Source organism: Sus scrofa, chromosome 3 (assembly GCF_000003025.6).
Source record: "Sus scrofa isolate TJ Tabasco breed Duroc chromosome 3, Sscrofa11.1, whole genome shotgun sequence".
NCBI classification, from domain to species: domain Eukaryota; kingdom Metazoa; phylum Chordata; class Mammalia; order Artiodactyla; family Suidae; genus Sus; species Sus scrofa.
The window spans coordinates 25,089,913-25,116,227 of record NC_010445.4 but is presented as its reverse complement, the minus strand read 5'-3'; the positions used below and the strand labels follow the sequence as shown (position 1 = coordinate 25,116,227).

Here is a 26,315-nt window from a genome sequence, read left to right as displayed (position 1 = left end):
TGCTAAAACCATGCTCAGCTTGGGATGAGACCAGGCCTTTTTTGGCATTATGGTTGCTACAAAAATAATACATGTTCACCATATTAGAATTAGAAAATAGAGAAAAACTGAAAGAAAAGCAATAAAAGTGCCCCTCATTCGAACAAAGGTAACTGTTAACATTTAGGCATCTTCCAGACATTTGTCTGGACGTGTGTGTGTGTGTGTGTGTGTGTGTGTGTGTGTGTGTACATAGATGTGAAAACCATTACAGAAATGTGGTTCAGGGCAAGATCTCTGGCACAAGATGGTACTGAGTTCTAATTCCAGCCAATTTCTGGGCTCCAACTTTTGCCACTTATTAGCAGTTTCTCATCTGTCAAGAAATAGAGATAAGTGCATACTCATCTTACATGGTTGTAGTTAATAATACTCATAAAGCATTTAGCACAATGTTTAGCATATAGAAGCATTCAATTAATTATAGAAATTACATAGCCAAGACATGGAAGCAACCTCAATGTTCATACAGAAGAATGGATAAAGAAGATGTGGTACATATATACAATGGAATATTACTCAGCCATAAAAAAGAATGAAATAATACCATTTGCAGCAGCATGGATGGACCTAGAGATTATCATACTGAGTGAAATCAAAGACAAATATCATATGATACCACTTGTAGGTGGAATCTAATAAAAAGTGATACAAAAGAACTTATTTATAAAACAGAAACTCACAGATTTCAAAACCAGTCTTATGGTTACCATAGGTGAAACTGTTGAGGGGAGGGAAGAATTGGGAGGGTGGGAATAATATATACATACTACTGTATAAAACAGATGATTAACAAGAACCTACTGTATATCACAGGAAAGTCTACTCAATAGTTTGTAATAATCTACATGGGAAAAAGAATGGATATATGTATATGTATGTGCATATATATGTATAAGGGAAAAAAAGAATGGATAAATTTATATATATGACTGGTTCACTTTGCTATACGCCTTAAACTAATACAACATTGTAAATCAACTATGCTCCAATAAAGTTAAATCAATTAAATTAAAAATATTTTAAATTAGGTTAATTAAAAATATAGTAAAAAATTACACATTATTATAAATACATATATTTTAGAAAATTGAGATTATCCTATATATACTGCTTTGGAGTATGATACTCCTACCCCCACCCCATCATCCACATCATTCTCTGAGACTCCAGTTTCTACACAAAGAATGAAGTACTTCTCTTGAAAGGACATCCAATTTTTTTTTCTTTTTCTTTTTTTTTTTTGTCTTTTTACCATTTCTCGGGCCCTCCCGCAGCATATGGAGGTTCCCAGGCTAGGGGTCTAATTGAAGCTGTAGTCGCCGGCCTACCCCAGAGCCACAGCAATGCGGGACCCGAGCTGCGTCTGCGACCTACACCACAGCTCACAGCAACGCCGGATCCTTAACCCACTGAGTGAGGCCAGGGATCAAACCCGCAACCTCATGGTTCCTAGTTGGATTTGTTAACAACTGCACCACGATGAGAACGCCAAAGGGACATCCAATTTGTCTCACCAACCCACAATGCATTTTCTAGCTGGATCAGATTCCATAGTATGTGGGTTCCCCCTGGTATTTGGTAGTTGGGGACAACACACTAGTCTGCAAGGAAAAGACACATCTCTCTCTCTATCTCTTTCTGTGTGTGTGTGTGTGTTTATGCAAGGGCTCTCCTGAAGTGTGGGCTCATTTCTAATTCTAACTATTCCAGGAAGAGGCAGGTCCACAGACATGAAACAGGAAGTCTGACTCAAGTGGAGGAAGCCTCTGCCTCTCTTGGTCTTGCAGGACCTAAATGTCTAGGAGGAGGATCCAGGTGGCTTGTGAAGGGAAAAGTAAGAGACTGGGGGCAGCTCATACCTCCTGAGTAATTTGAGCCCTGTAGAAGCTGTCTGACCTTGAGCCAGACCACCTTGATTACTGAAGTGCTCCCTCTGTTGACCTCTCAGGCTTTCAGCAGAGTCATGTTTGAACACTACAGCTTGTCCTAACTGTATAGCTGTAAAGAGGTTTACGATAACACCAGGTCTACAAGACTAAAGGGAGAGTGGTTCCCCCTGAAGTCAGCATGGCAGTGCCAGAGGGTGCCAAAGGGAGACCCTAACTGAAGGAAAACCTCGGGTACAGAGTCAGGGTCCAAGGCCCTGCGACCACTTCCTCTTCAGTGAATTTTCCTTCAGGAAACAGCATTTCTTTACTTATGTGTCTTCTCTTTCAGCAAGAACACAAGTTCCTACAGAAGCCAGGGTGGGCTTTATATCCCTTCCAGATTCTCCATCGGCCCTACCCCAGGGTTGAGGCACCAGATTATGAATGTATTTGACTTCATCCCGTTTAATTCGATAACTGCTCTCGGCACATGACCTGTCTCTTTGATTAGTATCAGGGCAGAGTTCTTTCTCTCTGCCGCTTCTTCTTTTTTTTCTTTTTAGGGCCACCCCCATGGCATATGGAGTTTCCCAGGCTAGGGATCTTTGGAGCTGTAGCTGCCAGTCTACGCCACAGCCACAGCAACTCAGGATCCGAGTCACGCCTGCGACCTACACCACAGCTCACAGCAATGCCGGATCCTTAACCCACTGAGTGAGGCCAGGGATCGAACCATAACCTCATGGTTCCTAGTCGGATTCATTTCCGCTGCCCTACAACGGGAACTCCAGGGCAGAGCTCTAATAATTAGCTCTAGCAGGTTCTTTTCTTTCAGGCACACAGGAAGGTTACACCTCCTTGGGCCCCTTGCTATGAGGTGGGGCCAGGGACAAGCTCTTGTGCATTAATTTCTGGCATGAGCCCTTCAGAGCTATCCCTGTGGCAGTGACCACAAGTATATGTTGGTGGAGCCTTTGCTAACTGTGCCCCTGATAGACAACAACGAGCAAAAACTCTTGCCAATTCACACTGGACATATAGTGTGGGCAAGAAATGGACCTTTGGTGTCTTACGCCCTTGAGATTTGGGGATTCCTTGTCATCTCAACCTAGCTAATCTCTCCTGACTGGTACAGTTGGGAAAGTGACTATGCTCAAGTCAGGTGGCACAGTGGGTACAGGTTGGTTTAGGAGTGGCAGGCAGTCCAGTACTAAGACCACATCCCTGGGCAGCTACGCCCTCATTCTGTGCTCTAAAGAGGAGCCCTGGGATGTGCTTCTGTGTGGCCTGGAATAAGAGGAGTATGGTTCACTTCTTTGGAAAAGTTCTTTTGTCAAACTAAACTTGAACTTAGATGTTGTGTGTGTTCGCTTAGGGTTTGTTTTAGGGGACAGAGTGCTGAGGTAAGGCCTGTGTCACTTTTTACAACTGAATTTATTCATGCTGAAGCAGGATTTCTCAGTCTTGGCATGATGAACATGTTGGACGGGGTCGTCTTTGCTGGGGGAGCTGCCCTGTGCACTGCAGGATGGTTAGCAGCTTCCCTGGCCGCTACACAGTAGTACCTTCATTTAGTTGTGACAACAAAAAATGTCTCCCCACTTTTTCAAGGTGTCTCCTAGGAGGCAAAATCACCCTTGGTTGAGAACCATTGTTCTAAGGCCTTGGTCTTGACAGCTGTAAAACAGTGTCACCAAAATGAAGCTCCTAAGATACGTGTCAAAACTGTTCATGTAGATGAAACACCTACCATATCATTGGGGAAAGGATCCAGGCTTGAGGAGGGAACTTGTCTGTGATCTTGACAATCCCTGGGTTTTTCTATGGAGCTGCATTTTGAACTTTGGCCATGGTAATCTATTCATATAGGCCATCTATATTTTGTCTCCTATCTGTGGGATTCCATGGCGTATTTCTTGAGGGCAGTGGCCAAGTTTTATACATTTACATTCTTCCATATTATGTGCTAGTAGATCTCGAATGGCTAATAAAAGGTTGCAGGTAGATTGCTTTAAGACAAAACAGCAAGTGTCATTTGCACCTTACGATACCTCTGCTGGGAATGCTCTCCTTCCCTCTTCCCACTGCTCTCCTCTGCATTCTTCTTCCACTTGTAAAACTCCTACTTATCCCTCAAAACCATCTTTCATGCCTTCAGAAAGTTTTCCCTAATCATCCCTAACCCATGCCCGGAATTTAATCCTTGTGCTGCCTTTCTACTTTATGAATGTTTCTCTTACTAAACTTATCACTGTATTTTCATTTATTTTGTTGTATTTTTCTCCCTTTGCAGACTGTGCATCACTTAAGGGGAGGGACTGATCTTTATTTTCTCATTTGTTTTTTGTTTTTGTTTGTTTGACAATATTCTGCATGGTGACCAGCATCCGTAAGAGCTCAATGTGTGATGAAAGAATGAGTGAGTAGATGAATGGAGGGGGCAGCAAAGAAGCAGGAAGGTGGAGCACATTCCAGGAGGTTTATGGTTGCCAAAGTCTCCTCCCATACCTGTCAGGTAGGTCAGAGCATCAAATGGGACCTCCTTGTAGTCGTTCAGAAACATTTGGATCTGCCGCATACTAATCCTCAGGTCTGATTCGTTGAATTCATAAGGAATATTCCAACCTGCAGGAGTCAGAGATGAATTAGACGCTTCAGGGCTGAGAGCTCTTAATTTTCACTCGGAGACTGAACTGGTGGAGTTAAGCGTTATTATGGATCAAGAACCTCTTTCAGCCCCATGAATCTCAAGCACCATGTCAACGATTAGCTTTGACTTTTACGGCCAACGTGGGAGCCATTCTGCCTGAGAAAACATCCATTCTAAAATCAATTTCCTTATAGATCTCCCCATTTGTTAAGGAAGATGTTAACATTCGGGGCTTTGTGGAATGAGAATCATTCATCCTGGTTGGAATACTGTGGTAATGCACAGCATGCCAAAAAAAACACTAAAGCAGAGCTGGAGAGCAGTATCTGTGATTGGGCAAGAGAATTAAGTTAGCTTTGAGAAGTCCCTTTCTGGCACTCATGGGAGAACTAGATGGCTGGCCTTAAAGAAACTACTGCTTGTACTTCCAAAGGTTATAATGATAAATACCCAGTGGGGCTGCACACAGGACATAAATGTGTGAACCAGCCTGATGTAAGACAGTAGGGTATTGTGGGACCCGTGTTCAACAGAGGCATTTAATTTCCTCCTAAACATTCGCATTCAGGAGTTCCTGCTGTGGCTTGGTGGGTAAATGACCCAACATTGTCTCTGGGACGATGTGGGATTGATACCTGGTCTCACTCGATGGGTTAAGGAACTGGTGTTGCTGCAAACTGTGGCGTGGATGTAGATCACAGAGGCAGTTCAGATCTGGTGGTGTTGCTGTGGCTGTGGCCTAGGCCTCAGCTGCAGCTCTGATTCAACCCCTGGCCTGGGAACTTCCATATGCAGCATGTGTGGCCATAAAAAAATTTCACGGCGTTCCCATCATGGCACAGCGGAAGTGCATCTGACCAGGAACCATGAGGTTGTGGGTTTGATCCCTGGCCTCGTTCAGTGGGTTAAGGATCTGGCGTTGTTGTGAGCTGTGATGTAGACCACAGACACAGCTCCGATCTGGCGTTGCTGTGACTGTGGTGCAGGCCGGCAGCTGTAGCTCCGATTCGACCCTTAACCTGGGAACCTCCATATGCCTCAAGTGCAGCCCTGAAAAAAAATTTCACATTGAAATGAAAAATATAATAAAATAATAAAAACTTATGTTCTGGCCAACAAAACATAACTGGGCAGTTGGCTGTATGCCGAACTGTTGTTGTACGGAGTTTTGGAGGTCTGGCGTGGGTGGGAGAATGGTGTTGGGAGAGTGTGGGGTGTGAGATGCAGATGTAGAGGGAGTGTCCCTTTGGCTGACTTGCCCCTGAGCCCCTCAGTGGAAGGGACAGGTAGTCTGTGGAGCTAAGGGGACAGGTGTCTGTGGAGCTAAGGTGACAGGTAGAAGGAAAGGAAGAAGGTTTCTGAAAGAATCACGAAGAGGACAATTTGCCTCCTTTTCTAACCCAAAAGAATGGCTAAAATTGCCTTGAGGTGGGTCAATTCAAGAAAAGAATCAGAGGCAGCCCCGTGGGGGAGACAAAAACAATCCAGTCAATCTAGTCTTAAAACCGTGATGATATGGGATCTGTATTTAGCAGGTTGATGATCTGCTCTAAACAGAGTATTGAGTTACTTAACTTAGGCCATGGATAGGGGACATTAATAAAGAAATTTATCTTTTCAAGGACAAGCAGAGACAAAGATCCCAGATGTATGTCTTTCATTGATAAGGCACATGTAAAGAGCATACCCTAAAATGTTATCAATTATCTGGTGACAATTCCCCAGAGAGTGGTCATTGTACACAAGCTAGGCAAATACACATCAAAGGGCAGGGCCTCCCATCTTCTCATTATCACACCACTTCAATAATGAGCATCTGATTCTGGAGCATCACCTCTTAACCTGATATTGACAGGGACCTAGTTATAGGATTGCCAGACTTATTAAAAAAAAAATACAGGGACTCAGTGAAATTTAATTTCAGATAAACACCAAAGCATATTCAGTATGAATATGTCCCAAACATTGCATGAAACATACTCACACCCTATCTTACTGGCAACCTTAATTAAGCACCAACTTGAATGCACCCCCTGTCTGTGATCTCCCCCAAGGCAATCCAGGTGTACGATCATTTCTCACCTAAGGGTCCAAAATTCCTCCTCTCTTGAACGATGGCATGGAAGAAGCAAAGTCCAAACAATAGCTTTTGCCACATCTCTGCTTTTGTACAGCTTTGGAAGAACACAGGGTCGGAGATGGGGTCATTGAGGTAAGAGCGCAGAAGGTTGGCCCGGAGCCCTTTGGGGGGCTCGTTAGTCATTTTAATCCCATTCTGGAGGATGCTGACTGGAAACTTTTCTGATGGATAGCTGGTTAACCAGAGTCTGGAAGAACAACACACCCAATTATTTAGAGCAATGCAATCTGTTATACTGAGAAACAGTACCAAGGAGTTCCCATTGTGGCTCAGCTGGTTAAGGACCCAATGTTGTCTCTGCGAGGATACAGGTTTGATCCCTGGGCTAGCTCAGTGGGTTAAGGGATCTGGCGTTGCCTCAAGCTATGGCGTAGGTCTCAGATGTGGCTTGGATCCAGTGTTGCTGTGGCTGTGGCCCAGGCCTCAGCTGCAGCTCCAATCTGACCCCTAGCCTGGGAATTTCCATATGCTATAGGTGCAGTCATAAAAAGAAAAAAAGAAAAGAAAAACAGTAACAAAATAAAATAACTGCCATTCATTAAACACTACTGGATACTGAGCCCCATGGTAAGAGTTTAATACATATTCCTTAGTTTCTTACTTTAATCCTCACAGTGATCCTATGATTTACTCTCCCCTTTACTAATGAGGAAACAGAGACACAGAGAAGACAAGTGGGTTTTCAAGGACACACCACTTTAAACACCTGAACTGAGACATGAACTTGGGGCTCCCTGACTCCGAAGGCCTTGTCCTAATCACCATACCACATTCCTCCTCTGCTGGACTCTCTGAGCATCTATTATGGTCAAATACTATACATAGCATTCCTGGAATGGCCAAAGCATTGCTTCTCGCTTCCAGGTACAGCCTTGCTGCTAGGAGAGGAAATGGGAGCTGGGGAGGTGTGGGGAGCCAACAGAAGGCCAAGAAGTTATAAAATCAAGACTGCAGGGAAGCAGAGAAATAATGGGCTGTCAGGAGTCCATGGGAAGAAGGGATTTTCATGGGTCGGGGAAGGTAATCTGCAAACTACTGCCAATGATACAAATCCAGCCTCAGACAGTTTTTGTAAATAAAGTATTATTGCAACATGGCCACACCCATTCATTTACATATTATTTATGGATTCTTTCATGCTACAACAGCAGAGATTCAATATCTGCGACTGACAATATGGCCTGCAGAGCCTAAAATGGGAAAAGTTTGCTGATCTCTGTCATAGAGATAAATGGCACTTGAAATGGGTCTTGAGGGGTTCCTGTTGTGGCTCAGTGATAATGAATCTGACTAGTATTCATGAGGATGTGGGTTCGATCCCTTGCCCTGCTCAATGGTTAAGGATCCGGCATTGCCCTGAGCTGTGGTGTAGGTCATAGAAGCAGCTTGGTTCCCACATTGCTGTGGCTGTGGTGTAGGCCAGAACTCTGATTCGACCCCTAGCCTGGGAACTTCCATAGGCCTTGGGTGTGACCCTAAAAAAAAAGAAAGAAAAGAAAGAAAGAAAGAAAGAAGAAAAGAAATGGGTCTGGAGAATATAGAAGATTTCTTTCCTTAAAATATAAAAGTTTACCTATGCCCATAAAAAATGGGAACATATGTAGAAGTATTTAGAAAGGAAAAAAAATATATATATAATCTTACCATCTATAGTTTTCTAGGCTTTTAGTCATTTGTTTTTCTTACTCAAGCTCAAGTTACATTCACACTGTGGCATCATGCTTTGTTTCATTCTTCTGGTTTTTGTTTGGTTTTGTTTGCTTTTTTTGCTAGACATTAGAGAGGTTTCCAACAGGCAGATTTGGGGATGAAAGGTCATTAGAGACATGGGACACAGGCTAAGCTGCATGGAGGAGGAAAAGTTGGGGATGTGGTAAGGCTCGGTGGGCACTCTGCTGTGGTCCAGGCACAGGGCCTAGAGGGGAGGGAAGAGGCCATAAACTGGTGGTCTATGGTCTGACTTCAGCTTATAGCTGGGTGATGTTTAGCTCTTACCACACACACCAACACAAGGCTGTAACGTATTTTTAAAGTAGTTGCCAACTTCTAAAAACCTAGGGCTTTAAAATTCTAGATTCCCATTCCCCCCACCCTTTTTTTCTTTTAGGGCCACACCTGGGGCATATGGAAGTTCCCAGGCTAGGGGTCCAATCAGAACTGGAGTTGACAGCCTACACCATAGCCACAGCAACACCAGATATGAGTTGTGTCTGTGACCTACACTGCAGCTCACAGCAATGCCAGATCCTTTAACCCACTGAGTGAGGACAGGGATTGAATGTGAACACTCACGGATACCAGTTGGCTTCTTAATCTGCTGATCCACAGCTAGAACTCCTTCCATCTACCCTTTAAAATAATCAGAAGGAGTTCTGGCCATGGCTCAGAGGTTAACAAACCTGACTACCAGTCCAGGAGGACAAGGGTTCGATCCCTGGCCCCACTAAGTGGGTTAAGGATCTGGCATTGCCTTGAGCTGTGATGTAGGTTGCAGATGCATCTTGGATCCTGCGTTGCTATGGCTGTGGCACAGGCTGGCAGCTACGGCTCCAATTCGACCCCTAGCCTGGGAACCTCCTATATGCCGCAGGTGTGGCACTAAAAAGATAAAACACACGCACACACACAAATAAATCAGAAAATCTGGTCACAAGAGGCCTGCCTTCCCTCGCTTCTAGTTCACTGCAGTCCCCACCACTCCCTATTGATGTTCAGCACGGAGACTGCCTGCCTGTGGTGATGGCTATTGTACCTTGGAAAGGGGAATATTTCTTGTGCCTGGTCCTCTTTACTCATTTATATTACATTCCTGGCTGCTGCAGGCACTTGAGTTTGTGACTTTGGGTTAAGATCATGTTACAGGAGACCTTAAATGTAAGCATGAATGATTTTTCCTTCATTTGAGTATGTCATTGATGGTCAGTGAATGAACTCAGCATCCCAAACCAAACAGAAGCGAATGGATTCCCCCTTAAACTCCTACATGAATCTAGTATGAGTCTTGCATGAATACAATCAAATGTGGCCTAATCTAGCTTTGTAAATAAACAACAACTACTTTTCTATTTTTAAGTAGACATGTCTAAAATACAACAACCAGGAAATTTTGTTGCTTAGAGCAGGAGTTGGCAGACTTCTCCTTTTATAAAGGATCAAACAGTAAGTCTTTTAGTCTTTACCTGCACACGATAGAAGTGTTTTAGTCTTTAGTCTTTAATCTCTGTCACAACTACTTGAAACATGAAAGCAGTCATAGACAATAAATGGGTGAGCATGGCTATATTTCAATAAAACTTTATTTATGGACACAAAATTTGCTATATAGATATATATTCATATATATTATTATATATGTATGTATATCACATATATTCATATATATGACATATGTATTTATATCTATCTATCTATATGTTTTTAGGGCCTAATCTGCAACATATGGAGGTTCTCAGGCTAGGGGCTGAATTGGAGCTGCAGCTGCTGGCCTACACCACAGCTCACGGCAATGCTAGATCCTTAACTGCTGAATAAGGCCAGGGACTGAGTCTGCATCCTCATGGATACTAGTTTGTTACTGTGACCCATGATGGGAGCTCCCTAAATATTATATAATTTTTACTTGGGATGAAATATTATTATTCTTTCTATTTTTTTCAAGCATTTAAAAATGTCAAAACCATTCTTAGTGCAAACTGGACAAATATAGGCAGCAGGCTGGATTTGGCTATATGCCATAGTTTGCTGAGAATCACTGAACATTCGAGTTGAAGGGGGCTTTGGGAGTTCTTGTCATGGTGCAGTGGAAACAAATCTGACGAGGAACCATGAGGTTGTGGGTTTGATCCCTGGCCTTGCTCAGTGGGTTGAGGATCCGGCGTCGCTGGGAGCTGTGGTGTAGGTCGCAGATGAGGCTTGGATCTGGCGTTGCTGTGGCTCTGGTGTAGGCCAGCAACTATAGCTCTGATTAGACCCCTAGCCTGGGAACTTCCATATGCCGCGGGTATGGCCCTAAAAAAGACAAAAGACAAAAATAAATAAATGAGTAAATAAAGTTCACAGAAAACAGGAGTTCCTGTCATGGCACAGTGGGTTAAGAATCCAACTGCAGTGGCTTGGCTCCCTGTGGAGGCGAGGATTCATTCCCCAGCCTGGCACAGTGGTGTTGCCACAGCTGTGGTTCAGATTTAGTCCCTGGCCTGGGAACTTCCATATGCCAGAGGGATGGCCATAAAAATAAGTAAATAAAATAAAAAAAATAAAGCTCATAGAAAACAAATAGCTGTTTCCAGTGTTGATTAAGATTCCATGGATCCCCCATGAGGAAGCGGGTTTGACCCCTGGCCTCCCTCAGTGGATTAAGGCTCCCACATTGCCGTGAGCTGTGGTGTAGGTAGCAGACATGGTTCAGATCCCACATTGCTGTGGCTGTGGTGTAGGCCGGCAGCTGCAGCTCCAACTGGACCCCTAGCCCAGGAACTTCCATATGCCACAGGTGCGGCCCTAAAAAGCAAAAAAAAAAAAAAAAATCCACGGATCCCAAGAAATATAGGATAAAGTACCTAGATTACAGGTGGTATTTTTTTTTCAGACAAATAAGTTTTAAAACTCAGATTTGCTGGCATTTAATCTCCTTCCCAGACACAGCTCTTCCTATTACCTCCCTACAACAAATTCTCACAATACATACCCCAGACTCATGGGATCACGCCTTGGTGTTTCCTTTGCCTTTACAAATGTTGTCCCTTCTGTCTGGAACATCCTTCCTAGAAAACTATTCATCTTTCAAAGTCTAGGCAAGTGTCAGTCCCCCAGGCCTTCCCCAACTTTTCCTTCCCTCTCCTTTCTCGTTCAAAAAAGTACAGCAGGTATTGCACGGCACTAGCATCACTCATCTATGATCTACTTTCTACTAGACCAAGAGCTTCTTAAGGGCAGAGGTGGGTCTTCTTCATCTTTGTATTCCCAGCCATTAGTGTGATGTCTGGAGTTCCAGGGTGCAGCCCAGAGGCAGGCAGTGGTTGGTCAGCATCTCACCTGAATCCCACGTTGGTGCTCTCGGGAACGATCACCTCCTCACAGATCTTCTCTAGCGCAGGCATCCAGCTCGTGGCCAAATGACAGTTCTGCAAGACCACCCAGGTCCCATCTTTGATGGCACTGTGGATCATTTTGGCAGCAATAGGGCCTTGGCCTTGGCCCAGGGAGATGGTCTGTGTTTTGGCACCTCCCATGCCAAGATCATCAGCAAATTTGAGCAGGCCTGAGACCGGGAAGAAAAAAAGGGCTTTTGAGAAGAGAGGCTACTTAAGACCGTATTAGCAGTAACAACACAGAAGGAGGGGTTACATTAAAATTCTGGACTCAGACAGAAACCTTCTGTTAATTGTAAAATTAGCATCTTTTTGAGGAGCTTTAGACTTCTGATAAGATGGTGAATGAAGACACTATTGATTCCTCTTTGCTCTAAACAGAGAAACACTCATTTTTACCAAGAAAATAGGTATTTGGACAGAGAAGTTTCAAGGAGGTCTCTTTCACGTTTCTCTTCCTCAAGGGCAGCCAATGTTACTACCTTTCTGTGAATCTCTTCAGAGATATGTTATGCATTTAATTATACTTCCACGAATTGTAAAACACTACATTGGCTTTCCTCACTTACGTATTTTCCACATCAGTACGTCTATAAAGGCCTGATTCTTTTTCATGGCTACATAGTATTTAACCTTTGCAAAATACTTACCACTCTAGTGTTTGGAGTTTGTCCATAGGAAACATAGTTTTGCACTCATAAGGGGTGGGATGTTAGAACTGAGATCCTCAAATGGCTACCTCTCATGGATTTTTTGTTTGTTTGTTTGTTTTTGTCTTTTTAGGGCCACATCTGCAGCATATGGAGGTTCCGAGGCTAGGGGTTGAATGGGAGCTGTAGCTGCCAGCCTACACCACAGCCACAGCAACTCAGGATCTGAGCCATGTCTGCAACCTACACCACAGCTCATGGCAACACCAGATCCTTAACCCACTGACAAAGGCCAGGGATTGAACCTGAGTCCTCATGGATGCTAGTCAGACTGGTTTCTGCAGAGCCATGATAGGAACTTCCCCACTCTCATGTTAGAGGGGCCAGAAATCTTGTGTTCCTTCTTTAATGATTTCTAGATGTGTATCTTTGATGGGTTTTTTGGAGACAATATTAATCTGCCAAGGCTGCCATAACAAATAACTGAATATTGGGTGGCTTAAACAATAGGAAAATTATTCTCTCTCAATTCGGGAAGCTAGAAATACAAAATCAATGTGCTTGCCAGGTTGGTTTCCTCTGAGGCCTCTCTCCCTGACCTGTTTGTGGTCACCTTCTCCATGTGTCCCCACTTCTCTCTGGCAGTGTGTGTTCTTTTTTGATTTTTTTTTTTTCCTTTTCTAGGGCCGCTCCTGCGGCATATGGAGGTTCCCAGGCTAGGGGTCTAATCAGAGCTGTAGCTGCCGGCCTACGCCAGAGCCACAGCAATGCAGGATCCGAGCCGCGTCTGCAACCTACACCACAACTCACGGCAACGCCAGATCCTTAACCCACTGAGCGAGGCCAGGGATCAAATCGGCAACCTCATCGTTCCTAGTTGGATTCGTTAACCACTGAGCCACAATGGGAACTCCGATTTTTTTGTTTTTTCTTGTTATGGCCATACCTGTGGCACACAGAAGTTCTGGGTTAGGGGTTGAAATGGAGCTGCAGTTGCCAGCCTATGCCACAGCCATAGCAAGACTAGATCAGAACCTCATCGGCGACCTATGTGCTGCAGCCTGGGACAATGCTTGATCCTTAACCCAGTGATTGAGGTCAAGGATCAAACCCGCATCCTCATGGACACTATGTTGGGTTCTGAACCTGCTGAGCCACAACGGGAACTCCAAGTGTGTGTCTGTGTTTTAGTCTTCTTCTCTTACAAGGACATTGGTCATACTGGAGTAGGACCTACCCTAGTGACCTCACCTTAAAACGCTTTAAGACCCTATCTCCAGGAGTTCCCATTGTGGCTGTGGTGTAAGTCGCAAATGCGGCTTGGATCTGGCGTTGCTGTGGCTGTGGCCATAGGCCAGTGGCCACAGCTCCAATTCAACCCCTCGCCTGGGAACCTCTATATACCACAGGGGCAGCCTTAAAAAGACACACACACACACACACACACACACACACACGCACAGACCCTATCTCCAAATATAGTTACATTCTGAGGTACTAGGAATTAGGTGTTTAATACACAGATTTGGAGGGGGGATACAACTCAGCTCATAACAGAAAATATATGTAATCCCGGGAGTATTAATTCTTTTGACTTTCTATGTGCTGATTATCCCTTATAGTGATGTATTTCCTCATGAAGTTTATAATATAATATTTTTTATTGTGAGTTTGCAATCTGCAAGCTTGTATTATTTTGGAGAAGTCTGATATACCCTGGGGTTTCAGAGTGCCCTAACAGAAAAATTTTGCAGATGCCAACACTGGTGCCACCCAGGGTTTTGACATTCTGGATCAATTTAATGAGAAATTTGTCAGCTTGAGAATCCCATACCACAGATCTACACCCTTCATCAGCATGTGGCCTAGGCTTGGTGTTTCAATTTCTTTGTTGTTTGCCTTTTCCACCCAGGCTCTGGGAAAATGACAAGCTTCCCCATTAGTTCTTGAGTCAGAAGCACAGCATGAAATTTAGAGTTCTATGGGAGAAAAAAATAGATTGGGAACAAAGCAAAACTTCTAGAAATGGAAAGCACTGTCATTGATGATAAAAATTCAAAGGATTGATTAAAAAGGTAGGTTAAGACTTCCTGCTATGGTGCAATGGGATTGGTGGTATCTTGGGGGAGCTAGGACAAGGATTTGATCCCTGGCCTGGCACAGTGGGTTAAGGATCTAGTATTGCTGCAGCTGTGGCTTTGGCTCGGATCTGATCCCTGGCCCGGGAACTCCATATATGCTGCAGTTAGGCCAAAAACGGAGAAAAGAAAAAAAAAAAAAAAAAAAGGCAGGTTAGATACAGCCAAAAAGAGGATCAGTAGAAAGTAAGTTCTGCTAACACTGATGCACTCAGTTGTGATGGGACCCCAGGTCTTCAAATACCATGACCTGATAAAGGAATTGGAGTTCCTGGGAGAAATGTTTGTTCATAAGCCTGAAATATATGGTAGTTCTATACATCAAGGAAGTTATCAAAAACTACTGGGGTTATATGAGAAGGATATGGGTATGAAGGTGCTCTTACAAGCCAAAGACCGAATAATCTGAGCATCAAAAAGAATGATGACAGCAGTGGAGTAATACTCCACTATGTTTGAAACATCCAATATGTTAAAAATCCATGCATAAATAACGGTACCAAAACAACCCATCTTACTGCTTAAGTAACTCTGGAGATTCCTAGGGCACCAATTTCATTATTCTGAAATCTGGTAAATAAAGACCTTGAACCAAGCAGCTTTTCTGCCTGTACTTTTTGAATTTTATTTAAAGTAAACCAAAGAGTTGATGAAGAAAAATTCTTTTTTTTAATAGAAGAATTCCAGCTAATAAATGTGGAAGGCATGATAGAATTAGAATATCATCATTTTGCAGCCTCCTCATTGGATAATGGATCTGGGTAATTTTCTATGGCTGATTAGGTAAGTAGTTCCCAATATTCACTGCACATTGAAATGACCTGAAAATCTTTATAAAACACAATGCCTGGGTCTCATCTACAAAGATTTTAAGTAGTTGAGGGTGTGGCCTGCACATGGAGATTTTTCTTTTTTTCTTTTTTAAAAATTAAAAAAAAATTTTTTTAAAGAGCCACACCCATGGCATATAGAGGTTCCCAAGCCAGGGGTCAAATCAGAGCTGCAGCCGCTGGCCTACCCCACAGCCACAGCAATGCCAGATCTGGGCCGTGACTGCGACCTATACCACAGCTCACGGCAATGCCGGATCCTTAACCCACTGAGTGAGGCCAGGGATCGAACCTGTGTTCTCATGGATGCTAATCAGATTTGTTTCCACTGAGCCATGATGGGAACTCCGGAGATTGTTCTTAAAGCTCCCCAGGTGATACCAATGTGTGTCCAAGATTGAGAATCACCACATTAGATGAAAGGGGATGGGAAAGTTTACAAAGGAGCTGGTGGAGGAGTAGGGAGGTGGATTACACTGACAATGCCTGAGGAGTTTCCACTGTGGTTCAGCTGGTTAAGAATCCAACATTGTCTCTGTGAGGATGTGGGTTCGATCCCTGGCCTTGCTCAGTGGGGTAAGGATCTGGCATTGCCACAAGTTCAGATGTAGGTCTCAGAGGCAGCTCGGATCTGGTGGTGCCATGGCTGTGATGTAGGCTTCAGCTGCAGCTTCCATTTGACCCCCAGCCTGGGAACTTCCATATGCCCCAGGTACGGCCATAAGAAGAAGAAGAGGAAGAAAAAAACACAAAAAACCAAAAAAACAAAAAAAGACAATGCCTGAACCCACTGATCAAGTTTGGTAAGAAAAGATGACCAGACAGTATGTGGCCCCTGAGAGGATGCACTATGAGAAGTGCATGGTACCAGTTTCCTGGGGAGTTATCCAAGCTGAACTAAATCAAACCTCTAGCATAGAGGGACAGGAATAAGCCACATACACTACTAGATGTAGCAGGCCCTTCTCCCAACACATGATCCTTTTATAGACCATATTCTGACCTTCCATCCACTTCTCTTCTTTACTTTTCCTCTAGTTTCTCTTGTATAAAGCTGCCACAGAAAGGACTAGAAAGAGGTCATGAACTGAGCTTTGGCAAAAACACTAATTTGGGTATAGAAACCTGGAAAGAGTACCAGTTCATTTCAGCTCCTTCTTCTGATTTCCTTTGAGAGGCTGGGGTGCTGGCTTTCTATTCAGGTCAGGGTATATGTCAAACTCCTCCGCTTTCACGGGAGAATGCCAAGCTTGTCGTTTGCATTTCTGGTATTCTTTCTTCACTGAGCAACAGAGAAAACTAAAGCTTGGAGATCCTCCAACAGAGCAGAAAACTAATCTATTCCTGTCAACAACGCAAATCCTTATATATATAAATGCACATATAAATGCACCAACACTTCCTGGAAAGATACACAAACCAGTAGTAATGGTTACCTCTGGGAAGACTGAGAAGAAGATGTACCTTTCACTCCACACCAGGGTTTCTCAGCCTCCATACAATTTATATTTTGGGCTAAATAATCCTTTGTTGTATGGGCTGTGCTGGGCATGGCATTTAGCAGCATCCTTGGCGTCTACTTGATGCCAGTATCACTCCTTGGTTGTAACAACAAAAATACTTTCCCACTTTGCTAAATGTCCCTTGAGGGGCAAAATGGCCCTGATGGAGCCAGAGTCCTGTACTTTTTTCAATGTCTGGTTTTTCATTTTTTTATTACATGCAGTGTGAATTATTCAAAAAATTTTTAGTATTTTTTAAAAGAAAAAAAGCCTAGTTGAGAGAAGCAATAGTCTGAGAAAATGATCTAAGACAAAGGTAATAAACTAGCAATCACTAAGCTAGATCTAGCCCTGGTTTAACCATCATAAAGGACTTTTTTGGTCTTTTTTTTTTAGGGCACACCTGAGGCATATCAAAGTTCCCAGGCTAGGGGTCGAACTGGAGCCGTAGCTTCTGGCCTATAGCACAGCCACAGCACTGCAGGATCTGAGCTGTGTCTGTGACCTACACCACAACTCATGGGAATGCCAGATCCTTAACCCACTCAGCGGGGCCAGGGATGGAACCTGTGTCCTCATGGATACTAGTCAGGTTCATTACCACTGAGCCACAACGGGAACTCCACTGTTACAAAGTTTTAAAGGAAAAATTTGAGGCACTCCCTGGTGGTGCAGCAGCCTAAGGATTTGGTGTTGTCACTGCTGTGGTTCAGGTTGCAGCTGTGGCATGGGTTTGATCCCTGACCCTGGAACTTATGCATGCTATGGGCATGGCCAAAAAAAGAAAGAGAGAAAGAAGAAAAATTTTTATGGCTGTACCTGTGGCACATGTAAGTTCCTGGGCTAGGGACTGAATCAGAGCTGCAGCTGCAGGCCTATGCCACAGCCATGGCAACGCCAGATTAGAGCCGCATTGGCCAGGTATGCAGCAATGCTGGATCCTTAACCCACTGAGCGAGGCTAGGGATCCAACCTGCACACTCAAGGACACTATGTCTGGTTCCTAACCTGCCGATGAGATAACTCCAAGAAATAAAAAATTTGAAATGAATCAGTGAGACTTAAAAATAGGTGATTTTTACATTTCTGGTTTCTCTTGAAAAACAGAGGATCTGGTCATTGGGAGCTCACCCTGTCAGATGTCACGAAGAGAGAGAGCTGAGGAGCAGCTTCCCCTTTCAGGTAGGAACGAAGTCTGAAGTTGCCCTAGCCCTGCCTTAGCCTGTTAACTGCTTGGCCTTCAAAGCCTCCTGAGTTTGAGATTCCTGCCGTAAGGGACATACTCTTGTCATCCTCCATGTCATGGCTTTTTACATTCCTCACGCAACATTCTGCCCTCACCTGCCATGGGGTCTGCGCCTGGAGACAACACGAATATCAACGGTGCACAGCAACTAGAATCACTGTAGGACCCCTGGAGATCAAACGTAGGGGCTTCGATGTAGACATTCCCCATGTTTTCAGCAATGAACCTGCGAATGGCTGGAATCATTTTGTCAGGCCGCAGACATCGGAGGATCACCATCCTCTCCAAGCCTTGAAGCAGCTTCCAAGATCCAGGGAATTTCTCCTCATGGGGCCAGGCTGAGTCATAGATGAACTTCCATTCATGAGCGTTTTGTTCCAAATGTTCCATGAGGCCTTTCAGCTTCGGCAACTCAGATGCACGAACCACTTCGGCCCAGGCCTTCTCAGACAGCCATTCGGGAACGGGGTTGGGATAGGGGTTTTCCAGGGCAACACCTCCTGTTAGAAGAAAATACCAAATGTCCTCATTAATTTGCTTTTTCTCTTTCAGGATGCCTATGGTCAAGAGGAAGGAGAAGAGCAGCTTGTCCTTCTCAAACAGAGAGCGGCAGACGTTGTTGTAGATGCTGAGGGTGAAATGTTCAATGATGTACTCAATCCGTAACTCTAGCTGCTCGCTCTTCCTGCTATGGGCCAGGGAGTGCACATAGAGGTTTATGAACCACGTCAGGGAGTACTGGTACATGGGCTCGATGTGGGCCAGGTCAGAGATGCAGAAGAAGATGGTGGCAGAGTGGACAGCCACTGGCTTGTAGCCCATCCGAGTCTCATCGATCTGTGTTTCTGTCACGGAAGCAATTTCCTGTTTCTCCGAGATTTCTTCAGACAGCAGTTTGGAGGAGGACAAAATTTTGATGGCAGTCTCGTCCTCCAGGATGTTGCCTTCAGACAGCGAAAGGACCTCCAAGATCTTATCTTCAATTTCCTTAAGCTGCTTCTTGTTCTTGGCACTTTCCACAATCAACTTGTTCTTCTTCTCTTCCAGTTCTGGCTTCTCCTTGGCGGCCACAATGCCGAGGAGTTGATCTTGGAGGCCCAAGGGGGTGATCATGAAGTTGAGGAGACAGACTTTCACGGCAACCTCAGGGAGGTAATGTGGGTTCCTCAAACGGGTTGTGATGTACAACTTAAAATCCTTGGAGTATTCGATGATGTTTTCACCGAGCCTCATGTACTCCACCCCTTGCTGTCTGAATGTGGACTTGAGCAAGATGGGTTCAATGAATGCATCCAGCTCTTCCCCAACATTTTCTAGTAAGACGGGGGTGCCAAACTGCAGGGCATGTTCCAGTGTCTCACATAGTTGGCATCCGAGAACTTGATGACGGACAGCTTGTTTGCCTTCTCCATATTCTTGATCCACTTATTGGCTTGTCCCTGAGGGTCAATCATTAAGGCCCAGCGTCTGGAGTTGGATACAATGATACCATTGTCAATGGAGAAGGAGTCGACGGGCAGCCCGGCAATCTGCCAGGCGCGGATTTTTACAGGATCGCCTAAAGTGTTGCTCAGACTGAAGTCACTGGAGCCGGGGAGACCTTGTCCTTACACTGAGCCAACCACTGCTTCTGGCACTCAGCCCGATAATCCACGGTAAAGGCCCCCAGGTAAGCCACGGTCCCCGAGGACACCAACACATCCCCTGTAAGATTAGTATAGCGGATCCCTAGCTGCCGGGCAGCTTCTGTCCATCTGTCCTTCTCTCCTCCAAGACCACTGATCAGTTTTTCTGCTCTGACCAACTTTTGGGAGCAGATTTCGATGTTTTCCTCCAGCGTCTTTTTCTTGGTATTCATCTCCTCAAAGTCATCATTCAGGGCCTGGAGGCGGTCCTCCACCAGCTTTAGCTCTGCTCGCTTCTGGTTCAGTTTCTGCATCTGTATGTCCAGCTTCCCCTCCGCCTCCTTCAGCCGCTCCCGTTTGGGAGCCACCACTTTGGCACTCGATCATACACCTCCATGGCCCTCACCCACTTGCACAGACCCTCGCAGGCAGATGACACGTTTTTAATGACAGCTGGCTGGAAATCTGGATGATCAATAAACCTTTCCCGGATTCGCTTCATGATCACTGGGGGGATGTTGTCTTTGTCATATGTCTTAAGACTCTCCAAGAATTTCAGATCTCCAAGAACCTTTTTGGATAACCCCCAATAGTCTTCTATCATTTTACCTGTTTGGGACAAGAAACAGAGATTACACTATTATTGAGACACTCTGGCTGAAACTTATATCCTTGCAATGGCTACTCCTCATACTTCACACACACACACAAAAAAATCCAAGGTCCTTACAGAGGATTTTTAGGGCAGAGAATACTCTGTATGATACCATAATGATGGGTACATGCCATGACATATTTGTACACTAATGTGTACACTAATGAACACTAATGTAAGAGTGAACACTAATGTAAACTATGGACTTTGGATGGTAATGATGTGTGTCCATGTAGGTTCATCAGTTGTACCAAATGTACCACTCTGGTGGGGATGTGGATAACTAGGGAGACTATGCATGTGTGGGGGCAGGGGGAATATAAGAAAACTCTGTATCTTCATCTCAATTTCGCTGTGAACTTAAAATTGCTCTGAAAAAGTAAAATCTTTTTTTTTTTTTTTTGGTCTTTTTTAGGGCCATACCTGTGGCATATGGAGGTTCCCAGGCTGGGTATTGAATCAGAGTTGTAGCTGCCAGCCCACGCCACAGCCACAGCAACATGGGATCAAGCCACATCTGTGATCTACACCACAGCTCACAGCAATGCCAGAGCCTTAACCCACTGGGCGAGGCCAGGGATTGAATCTGCATCCTCATGGTTACTAGTCAGATTCGTTTCCACTGGGCCATGATGGGAACTTCTGAAAAAGTAAAATCTTTAAAAGCCCAAGCTCCTTGCCACGGTCTGGGAGGCCCACCAACTTTAACCACTTCATCTCTGCCGTGCTCCCTTGGTCCTTGAGTGACAAGGACTTTCATTCAATTCCTGAATGGTCCCAAGCCCTTCACCTAGGCTGTAACTGGCTTCTAGCTGCCTCCTGACTAGACTTCAGGCTCACTTTGAAAGCCACCTCTCTATGGAGCATTTTCTCTCATCACGGCAACTAGAAGTGCATTCCCTTTAAAGCATTTATGGAAATTTGTAATTTCTTTGGTTTAGTTTTAATTATATGCCTCTCCCTCAAAGTTGCAAGCTCCTGGAGAGGAGAATAATGGTGGAGTGGTATGACACTAAGCTCACCTCCCCCCATGAACATACCAAAAATACACCTACAGGTGGAGCAAAAATCACTGAAAACCACCTGGAGAATAGCAGAAAGATTTGTACAACCAAGGCTGTAAAGAAAGATCCACATGGAATTGGGTAAGAAAGGAGGAGAAGCAATCAGGTTGGAACCTGTGTCCCTGGGATACAGAAGAGGAGGGGACAGAGAAGAGGAGGGGGTATCATGGGCTTGGAGATCCTCCCAGGGAGTGAGGGGTTCAAACACATATTGGACACCCCAGTCCTGACACAAGGAAGATGAGTTCCTTTAGCTAGCTTGAAAACCAGTGGGACTTACAGGAGAAACTGAGACTCCACTCATGAAGAGAATGTACATGTTTTCTCACTCCCGGGAATAAGATGGAAGAAGTAGACTGAAACTGCTTGGGGCTCTGGCCAGTTTCCCACCATTGCTCCTGTATGTGCCTGGCTTGTGCCAAGTTCCTGCTCCAGCCCCCTCTAGCTCTGGTGCAGCTTCCTACTTGGGCAAAGGCTACCACTACTGAGGAGAGTGTGCACTTAGGAGGCACAGAGCTGGCCTGGACCTGGCATTGCATCTAAATGGAAAGAGAGCATCTATTGCTGGAGCTCATGAGTGAGTGGATCAGGAGCATTCTGGAGCTCTGACTGGTGTGCCAGGACCATCCCAGCACACATCAAACCTCTACTGGGTACCTGTTCTGGCTCCCCTTGCTCCAGCATGGCTCCCCTCTGGGGTGAAGGTGCTGTTGTTGGGAGGTGGAGAAACACATTTAGAGAAGACTGAACCAGCTTGGACCCAACATGGAGGGCTTCTACCCCAGCACCTGGGACCTGACCTGCCCCCAGTAGGGTGGTGATGACCACTGAGCATAGAGAAGCTCCATCTGACACCTGGCTCTGGCTCTAGCCCCTCCATATACAGCTCCATTTCCCAATAAGGTAATAGCTGTCAGCACACCCTGAAGATGTGACCCATGATCACTTCAGACCCAGCTCTGCCACCAAAGCCTCTGGGCACACATAGATTGTATAGGGACACTCCCACACAAGGATATCCCTTTGAGGCTGGGATAGCTAACTATTCCATATAATTTCATAGAGATAGAGACAGTTAACAATGAGAAGACAGAGGAATATGCGTGAAGCAAAAGAACAGGGCAAAACCCCTGAAAAAACAACTAATGAAACAGAAATAAACAATTTACCAAATAAAGGGTTCAAAGTATTAGTAATAAGAATGATAACTGAAATTGGGAAAAGAATAAATAAACACAGTGAGAATTTTAACAAGGAACTAGAAAAATATAAAAAAGATCCAGTTAGAGCTAAGAATAAAATAACTTCTATTGTGAAAAGAAAAACACAATAAAAGGACTTAATAGCAACTAGGTGATACGGAAGGACACATAAGTGATCTGGAAGATATAATAATGGACATCATCCAATCAGAACAGCAGAGAACAAGACAAATGGAAAAAAAGAAAGCAATGTACAAGATCTCTGAAATAACATTAAATATGCCAACATTTGCATTATAGGGGATGCAGAAGGAAAAGAGAGAAAAGTGTCAAAATGCATTGAATGAAATCATGGCTGAAAACATCTCAGACTTGAAGAAGGAAACAGATATATAGGTACAGGAATCATAGAGAAGTTCCAAACAAGATGAACCCAGAAGGTCTCATGCCAAAACATAATTAAAATGGCAAAAATGAAAGATAGAGAATTCTAAAGGCAGCAAGAGAAAAACAAAGTCACATATAAAAGGAACTCCTATAAGGCTATCAGCTGATTTTTCTGCTCAAACTTTTCAGGCCAGAAGACAGTGATATGCTATATTTAAAGTGCTGAAAGAAAAACCCTACAACCTAGGATATTCTACCAGCAAAGATATCATTCCAAATTGAAGGCAAGAGGAAGAACTTCTCAGATAAGCAAAACTTAAAGAGTTCATCAGTACTAGCCAGACCTAAAATAAGAGTTAAAGTGTCTTCTATAAGTGGAAAAGAAAAGTCTATAACAAGAAGAATTTATAGGAAAGGGAAAATGCCTCTAGTAAAGGCAAATATATAGTAAATGCTGTGAATCAACAATTTAAATAACCTAGTATGAAGATTAAAAGAAAAAACTTGTAAAATCAATTATAACTACAATAGTTAGTTAAGGTGTAAACATGAAAATGTAAAATATGACATCAAAATACAAAACATGAGGGAGGGAGGAACTATAAATCTTTTAGAATGTGTTCAAACTTAAATTACTCTCAGTTTAAAATAGATATAGTTGTAGGTCAACATATATGACCCCCACCATAACCATAAATCAAAAACCTACAATATATAGAAAGAAACCACAAAATATAGAAAGAAAGGAACATATCATAACAATAAAGAAAATTATCAAACTACAAAGGAAGAGACTAAAAGAAGAAGAAGACTGAGAACTACAAAAACAACCAGAAAAGATGTAACAAAATGGCAATAACATATCTATCGACAATCACTCAATGCTCTAATCAAAATACACAGAATGACTGATTGGGTAAAAGCCAGGACCCATCTATATGCTGCTTATAAAAGACCCACTTTAAAGCTAAAATACATAGACTGAAAGCAACACAATGAAAAAGATACTTCACACAAGTGGAAATGAACAGAAAGTGGGTGGTAGCAATACCCATATCAGACAAAATAGATTTTATTTTGGTCTTTTAGGGTTTTTTTTTTGGCTGTTCCTACACATGCAGAAGTTCCCCAGTCAGAGACTGAACCAAAGCCACAGCAGTAACCCGAGCCACAGCAGTGACAACGTGAAGTCCTTAACTGCTAGGCCAGCCAGAGAAATCCAAAAAAGACTTTAAAACAAGGTCTATAACAATATACAAAGAAGAGCATTATACAATAATAAGGGGATTCATATAAGAAGATATAATATTTGTTAACATACATACACCTAATAAAGGAGCACCTAAATATATGAAGCAAATAGAGTAGATTAAGATGGCAGAGCAGAAGGACTGGAGCTCACCTTCTCTCAGGAAAACAACAAAATTACAACCAACTGCTGAACAACCTTCAACAAAACAGACTGGAAACTATCAAGAAAGATATTGTACTCTAGAAGACAAAGAGGAGGCCATATCAAGACAGTAGGAGGGGCATTTACACTGTATAAGCAATCCCGTACTTGCCAGGTGGGCAGTCCACAGACAGGAAAGTAAGTATATCACAGATACTCACCCACAGAAGTGAGAGTTCCAGCCCTACATCAAGTTCCCATGCCTGGGGATCCGGCATTGGCAGGAGGAGCCCCCAGAGCATTTGGCATTGAGGGCCAGTGGGGCTTGTGTGCAGGAGCTCCATGGGACTGGGGGAAATGTAGACTCCACTCTTGAAGTGTGCACACAGGCTTTCATATGCACTGGGTCCCAGGGCAAAGCAGAGACTCCATAGGAATCTGGGTCAGACCTGCCTGCAGTTCTTGGAGGATCTCCTAGGAAAACGGGGTTATGGTGGCCCATTGTGGGGGAAAGACTTTGGAAGCAAAGGTCTCAGGAATAATCATCAGTGTAAACTCCTCTAGAGGTGGCCATTTTGGAAAAATATGGCCCCACCCATCAGCACTGAGAAGCCCCAGGCCAAACAACAAAGGAGGCAGCACACAGCTGCCTCTAATCACACCCACCAGAGGGATAAGAATCAGCTCCACCTACCAGTGGACAGGCACCAGTCCCTCCCATCAGGAAGCCTGCAGCAAGCCCCCGTACCAAATCCAGCCACAAGGGAGCAGACTCAGAAGCAAGAGAGGCTACAATCCTACTGTCTTCAAAAAGACACACCCAAAATCTGTACAAAATGAAAAGGCAGAGAATTATGACTCAGGTAAGGGAACAAGAAAAAAACCCAGAAAAACAGCTAAGTGATCTGGAGATTACCAACCTCCATGAAAAGACATTAGATTAATGATAGTTAAGATGATTCAAGATCTTGGAAAGAGACTGGAGGCAAAGATTGGTAATTACAACAAGCATTGAGCAAGGAAATAGAAGATTTAAAGATTAGGCAAGCAGAGATGCAAAATATAATAACTGAAATAAAAAATTCACTAGAAGAAACCAACATCAGAATACAGGAGGGAGAAGAATGAATAAGTGGGGTGGAGCACAGACTGGTGTAAATCACTGATGCAGAACAGAAAAGAGACAGAAGATTGAAAAGAAATGAAGACAGTCCAAGAGAACTCTGGGACAACATTAAACACACCAACATCTGTATCATAGGGTGCCAGAAGTTGAAGAAAGAGGAAGGGCCAAAGAAAATAGTTGAAGAGATAATAGCCAAAAACTTCGCTAACATGGGAAAGGAATCAGTCACTCAAATCCAGAAAGCACAATGAATACCATACAAGATAAACCCAAGGAGGAACACCCTGGACACATATTATTAATCAAATGGACCAAAATTAAAGGCACAGAGAAAATATTGAAAGCAGGTAGGGAAAAGAAGCAAACAACATACAAGGGAACCCTGATAAGGTGATGGGCAGATTTTTTTCAGCAGAAACTCTGCAGGGCCAGAAGGGAGTGGCATGATATACTTAAAGTGATGAAAGGAAAAAACCTCCAACCAAGATTACTCTACCCAGCAAGGCTATCATTCAGATTTGAAGGATAAATAAAAAGCTTTACAGACAAGCAAAAGCTAAGAGAATTCAGCACCACTAAACCAGCTTTACAACAAATCCTAAAGGAACTTCTCTAGGTGGAAAAGAAAAGGCCAAAACTAGAAACAAAAATATTACAAATGACAAGGCTCACTAATAAAGGCATACATATAGTAAAGGTAGGAAATC

General features: G+C 43.8%; 1 protein-coding gene across 1 annotated transcript in view; it reads right to left on the bottom strand.

Annotated features, from left to right (window-relative positions):
- Positions 1–26,315, bottom strand: part of DNAH3 (dynein axonemal heavy chain 3) — a 215,858-nt gene that overhangs the window by 10,790 nt on the left and 178,753 nt on the right. The window contains 7 exon segments of the mRNA XM_021086503.1: positions 4,419–4,535; positions 6,643–6,887; positions 11,735–11,960; positions 18,252–19,511; positions 19,514–19,753; positions 19,756–20,160; positions 20,163–20,390. Coding sequence (XP_020942162.1) covers positions 4,419–4,535; positions 6,643–6,887; positions 11,735–11,960; positions 18,252–19,511; positions 19,514–19,753; positions 19,756–20,160; positions 20,163–20,390 — 2,721 coding nt within the window.